The sequence below is a fragment of the Polistes dominula genome, unplaced genomic scaffold, assembly GCF_049000335.1.
Source record: "Polistes dominula isolate Pdom_NZ unplaced genomic scaffold, Pdom_raw_medaka contig_12, whole genome shotgun sequence".
NCBI classification, from domain to species: Eukaryota; Metazoa; Arthropoda; class Insecta; order Hymenoptera; family Vespidae; genus Polistes; species Polistes dominula.
This window is the reverse complement of record NW_028301116.1, coordinates 361,198-367,324: the sequence shown is the minus strand read 5'-3', so window position 1 is coordinate 367,324 and position 6,127 is coordinate 361,198. Positions and strand designations below refer to the sequence as shown.

Below are 6,127 nucleotides of genomic sequence, written 5' to 3'. Positions count from 1 at the left end.
CGAAGGCCGATGCGCCTAAGGGTAGTGGTGGGCCCGGTGGTCCAGTGGAAACACTGGTAGAAGTGGAAATGGAGGCTCTCGCTCCCGACACCGCTGCACTCAAGGAGGGCGGCGGGGGGAAGGAGGGCCCCGAAAAGCCAATGGTTGTAGAAACCAACCTTGGTAACGATGGAAAAGGTTCTACAAATTAACCTTAACCATGCGCGTCGGGCTCAGGATCTCCTTGCGCAACGCATGGTGGAGCTTGAGGCCGGCATCGCAATTGTATCGGAGCCGTGGTGGGTCCCCGAGGGAGATGGAAGTTGGTTTCCGTCTCTGGGTGGGGATCCGCTCTCTGCAATTTTCGTGGGCCGAAGTAGAAGGACATGTAGCCTAGTGCGACAGGGTTCTTTCTATGTCGGTGTCAGGTGGGGGGACACACTGGTAATATCAGTGTACTTCCCACCTAGCGGGGATATTGCCTCATTCGAGGGGCTCCTTGACGAGCTCCAGGCACTTATCGCGGATTACTCTGCTCTCCCAGTACTGCTGGCCGGGGATTTTAACGTCCGGGCTCCTTACTGGGATCCGGATGGCAGGGGTAACCGTAGGGGTGCTATACTCTATGACTGGGCTAATGGGCAAAACCTTCAGCTCTTTAATAGAGTTGGCCACCCCACATGCGTAAGATTTTTCGGGTCGAGTGTAATCGACCTAACGCTGGGCTCAGCCGCTGCTGGCGCCCGGATTTCGGACTGGAAGGTGGATGAAGCTGAGTCCCTATCGGACCACTCATATATCACCTTCCTCTATGGTCAGGGGCCCGCGGGGTCCGGGGTTCTGCACCTACGAGGGAGAAAGCTCCCTCGCTGGGCCGTCGGAACACTGGATCAGGACAGGCTGTCAGCGGCGCTCCTAACCGGGAATCTGGTATGGCCGGACACCGATGATGAGAGCGGTGCGGCTAGTCTGGTTGGATGGGCTCGGGACACCCTGAGGCAGGCATGTGACATGGCCATGTCCAGGTCCGGGGCACGGTTCAACCGAAGGAGAAATGCTCCCTGGTGGTCAGGTGAGATTGCCGACCTCAGAGCGTCTGCGACGGCCGCGAGAAGGCGGCTTACCAGAGCTAGGAGGAGGCAGAATCTGCAGGAGATAGGCCAACTCTTAGAGGCTCAGCGGGCCGCAAAAAGGCTCTTGCCAGGGCCATTAAGAGAGCCAAAAGGAGTGCGTGGCAGGACTTTTTAAGCCTGCTGGAAGAGGACCCGTGGGGCAGACCATACAAAGTGGTCATGGGCAAATTGAGGCCCTTTACCCCGCCCGTCACAGAGATGTTGGAGGAAGAAGATCTGGAGCGGGTCTTGGCAGGGCTATTCCCAGACCATCCGGAATACGTCCCACCGCCGGTGGCCACTACTGGGGATGTTATCATCTCAGAGGAGGAGGTCGCGGCAGCCGCTTCAAGGATTGCGAGGAGGAAGGCCCCTGGCCCTGATGGGGTGCCGGGCTGTGTTGTGCGGCAGGCAGCGACACTTTGTTGCCGCGGCCTGGCGCGATGTTTCTCGGCCTGCGTGAACAGCGGCCTGTTTCCGACCGGCTGGAAGGAGACCAAACTGGTCCTCCTGAAGAAGGGAAGAGACAGACCACTGGATGAACCTGGGTCGTATAGACCGATTTGCCTCGTCAACGAGGTAGCCAAGCTGTTTGAACGGGTCCTGGTGAACCGGATAAACAGTTACTTGGAGCGAACTGAAGCTCTGTCCCCGGCACAGTTCGGGTTTCGTACGGGCCGTTCGACGATTGACGCAATCCTGTCCGTCAAAGACTTTGTCGGTGCAGGCTTGCAAAATGGGAATGTTGTGGTGTTGGTCAGCCTGGACATCAAAAACGCTTTCAACTCGTTGCCATGGCCGGTGATCATTGGGGCTCTGGAACACAAGGGCCTACCGCCACACATTCAAGGAGTTATGCGCAGCTACTTCCGGGACCGAAAGTTGGTGTTTTGCACCAAAGATGGCGGGCTCGCAAGTAGGACTGTGCGATGCGGGGTGCCACAGGGGTCCGTCCTTGGCCCCACACTTTGGAACGTGGCCTATGACAGCGTCCTTCGTGTCCCGCTGGCTAGAGGCTCCCGTGTGGTCTGCTATGCAGACGACACGGCCCTCTTGTCGGTTGGGCCGAACCTGTCATTGGCCATAGAAAATGCTGAACGGGACCTTCGGAGCATCGTAGATGCGATCGAAGGATTGGGTCTCGTGGTAGCTACACAGAAGACGGAGGCGATGGCCTTCCCTGCCTCCGCCCTCCGTGGACGCAGGGGGGCTGTTCCTCCCGAGATCAGAATAAGGGGGTCCTCTATCCCCGTGGGATCTAGGGTGAAGTATTTGGGGGTTCTGCTGGACTCAGACATGACGTTCAGGCCCCACTTCGAGTCCTTGATCCCGAGGATAGATGGAACCTTTAGGGCTATCCGGAAGATTCTCCCGAACCTCTATGGGCCGAGGGAGAAGAAACGGAGGCTCTATAGTAGTGTTGTACACTCAATGCTCCTATATGGGGCCCCCGTGTGGTGGCGCACGGTGGTAGAGGACCAAAGGGTGAAGAGAGCCGTTCGGGCTGTGCAGCGCAGAATCGCCATCCGTGTGTGCTGTGCATACCGAACGGCATCCTTCCATGCGGTCATGATGGTTGCGGGGATTATTCCCCTCGATCACTTGGCCCCTCGGCTGGCGGAAGCCTATGCCACCCTTAGGAATCTGGAGGGACCCGTCCTTCCAGGCACTAGGGCCAGGCTGGGGGTTCTTGCCAGGCGCGGTGCTATTGCAGCATGGAGGGAAGAAGAAATTGAGCTACTGGATTCACCAGGCTCAACGGGGGTACGTGTGAGGGAAGCGCTGGCCGATAGGTTGGTTGAGTGGGTCGAGAGGCCACACTCTATTGAGTCAACCTTTCGCACCACCCAGCTGATGACCGGTCATGGGTGCTTCTCATCATACGTGCACTGGATTGGAAGGAGAGAGTCCACGCAGTGTTTCCACTGCGAGGCGCCGTGCGACGATGTGGAGCACACGCTGCTCGACTGTCCGGCTTGGAATGACGCCAGAGACAATCTGGCTGCTGCAATAGGAGCGAGAAGGCCCACACTCCCGGAAATAATCAGGGCCTCCCTGGATACTCCGGGGGGGTGGTCTGCCTTCCAATCCTTCGCAGAACGCGTCGTCAAGACGAAGGAAGAGGAAGAGAGAAGAAGAGAGAGACGCAGAGCGTCTGGAAGCCTGCGTGAGGTACCGCAAAGGAGTATGACTCCAATGCGGCCGCCGCGGGCAAGGCTTCGGCCAACCCCAGCAGCGTCTGGTCCATCCTAGAGCGCTGCTGCAACTATATATGGAGAATGAGCACAATATGTGCATGGTGTCAGAACTAGGGTTGAAACTGCGCCGCGAGGCGGGTGGCAACGCTAGTCATCCTGGCAGAAAGGTCACAACTCTGGGGTCAATCTCTTTGAGGGGTGAAATATACAATATGGGCATGGCGTCAGAACTAGAGTTGAAACTGCGCCGCGAGGCGGGTGGCAACGCTAGTCATCCTGGCAGAAAGGTCACAACTCTGGGGTCAATCTCTTTGAGGGGTGAAATATACAATATGGGCATGGCGTCAGAACTAGAGTTGAAACTGCGCCGCGAGGCGGGTAGCAACGCTAGTCATCCTGGCGGGAAGGTCACAACTCTGGGGTCAATCTCTTTGAGGGGTGAAACATACAATATGTGCGTGGCGTCAGAGCTAGAGTTGAAACTGCGCCGCGAGGCGGGTGGCAACGCTAGTCATCCTGGCAGAAAGGTCACAACTCTGGGGTCAATCTCTTTGAGGGGTGAAATATACAATATGTGCGTGGCGTCAGAACTAGAGTTGAAACTGCGCCGCGAGGCGGGTGGCAACGCTAGTAATCCTGGCAGAAAGGTCACAACTCTGGAGTCAATCTCTCTGAGGGGTGAAATATACTGAGAAATATTGACATACTAGCGCCTTACCCGCGTTAGTATCGACGGAAGAGATCGGGGAAATACCGCCCCAGATCGCTTGGGATGGACACAGGGTGACGGGAATCCACCTGCGTGGAAATGCTGCCCGTCCACTCCCAACAGGTGAAAAGAAACAGGAGGTTTTTTAGTCGGTAGGCGATGTAATAGTACATCGAATCCGACACTCCCCTGGGTACCGGGCCCAGGGGGTCTTTGGAAGATTTTTCCTCCTGTCGAAAAAAAAAAAAAAAAAAAAAAAGGGTTGCGTCAGGGTCGGTGCAATCGCAGCATGGAGGGAAGAAGAGCTTGGGCTACTGGATTCCCCAGTCGCAACGGGAGTACGTGTGAGGGAGGCTCTAGCCGATAGGTTGGTTGAGTGGGTCGAGAGGCCACACTCTATTGAGTCGACCTTTCGCACCACCCAGCTGATGACCGGTCATGGATGCTTCTCGGCATACGTACATAGGATTGGGAAAAGGGAGTCCACGCAGTGCTTCCACTGCGAGGCACCGTGCGACGATGTGGAGCACACGCTGCTCGACTGCCCGGCATGGGGTGACGCCAGAGACAATCTGGCTGCTGCAATAGGAGCGGGAAGGCCCACACTCCCGGAAATAATCAGGGCCTCCCTGGATACTCCGGGAGGGTGGTCCGCCTTCCAATCCTTCGCAAAACGCGTCATAAAGACGAAGGAGGAGGAAGAGAGAAGGAGAGAAAGACGCAGAGTGCCTGGGAGCCTGCGCGAGGGGCCGCAAAGGAGTATGACTCCAATGCGGCCGCCGCGGAGCGAGGCTTAGGCCAACCCCAGCAGCGTCTGGCCCATCCTAGAGCGCTGCTGTAATTATATGAAGAATGAGCACAATATGTGCATGGCGTCAGGACTGGAGTTGCAACTTCGCCGTTAGGTGGGTAACAAAGCTAGTCATCCTGGCAGGAAAGTCACTACTCTGGGGTTAATCTCCATTGAGGGGTGACATATATCGAGGAACACTGGCATACTAGCGCCTTATCCGCGTTAGTATCAATGGACGAGATCGGGGAAATACCGCCCCAGATCGCTCGGGATGGACACAGGGCGACGGGAATTCACTTGCGTGGAGATGCTGCCCGTCCACTCCCAACTGGTGAAAGGAAACAGGAGGTTTTTTAGTCGGTAGGCGATGTAGTAGTACATCGAATCCGACACTCCTCTGGGTACCGGGCCCAGGGGGTCTTTGGAAGATTTTTCCTCCTGTCGAAAAAAAAAAAAAAAAAAAAAGGGTTGCGTCAGGGTTGCGTCAGGGTTATGGCAACAGCATCAGGTGAAAGAAAATAGAGACTGTATTGAATCTATGTTAAATTCTATATCGGCCCATTTTCCACCGAAATCCGATTGACTACTTTTTATAAATAAAATGTTTTGATTTTAAGTAAATTTTTTTATTCTATAATTTGTCGCAACAATTTAAGGTGTAGATTGGCGCATTAGCGGAATTTTGTTGCGGTGGCGTTAATACGTAAGTACCTATTCCTGTATTTTGAATCGAAGCATTAATCAAGCTGCAAAACGTTTATCGATCCTAAATTTGTCATTATCTATCTATCATCTTTTTTCTCTTTCGATGATGTTTTTCAATTCGACTTCCGAAGGCAGTGCTCTTCAAAAATGCATGCGCCAAAAATCGAAAGTGATCGAGGTAAGGTATCTAAAAATAGAATCCATTGTTTCCTGAAAACTCGTTCATGTGTGCATGTATATACATACTTACTTACTTACGTATTTTCTTGATGTGTATGCGTCTGTGCGCGTACCTCCCGTAGTCGTCTTATTTCGAAAGTACTATCAACGTCACCGTCATAGTATCAATAGCTAACCTCGTTCTTTATCCAGCATCTTGGAAAACTCGTCTAACCTTCTTTTTTTATCTCTCCCAATTCTCTCGAGACTGTTCCTGCTGACATAAGGTGAATATATGAACACGATGGTTCCTGATGGTTCCCGATGGCTCCAGAGTCCACGAGTAGACCATCGAGTAGACCATCGAGTAGAACATCGAGTAGAACATCGATCTTGAGATCTAACCATCATTCACCAAGTGAAACGTTTGTCGGTTAGATCGCGCTTTTTCAAAGTACTTGCGTACATATTT

The 6,127-nt window shown here is 54.0% G+C and overlaps 1 protein-coding gene across 1 annotated transcript; it reads left to right on the top strand.

Annotated features, from left to right (window-relative positions):
* The first annotated feature begins 234 nt into the window (after positions 1 to 234).
* LOC149031037 (uncharacterized) lies at positions 235 to 1,227 on the top strand. Its single transcript, XM_089177029.1, has one exon. The coding sequence runs from the start codon at positions 235 to 237 to the stop codon at positions 1,225 to 1,227; it is 993 nt and encodes a 330-aa protein (XP_089033155.1).
* Positions 1,228 to 6,127: the final 4,900 nt, after the last annotated feature.

Excerpts from the sequence above, each read along its gene's own strand:
- LOC149031037 (XM_089177029.1), top strand. The coding sequence starts at position 235 with ATGGTGGAGCTTGAGGCCGGCATCGCAATTGTATCGGAGCCGTGGTGG.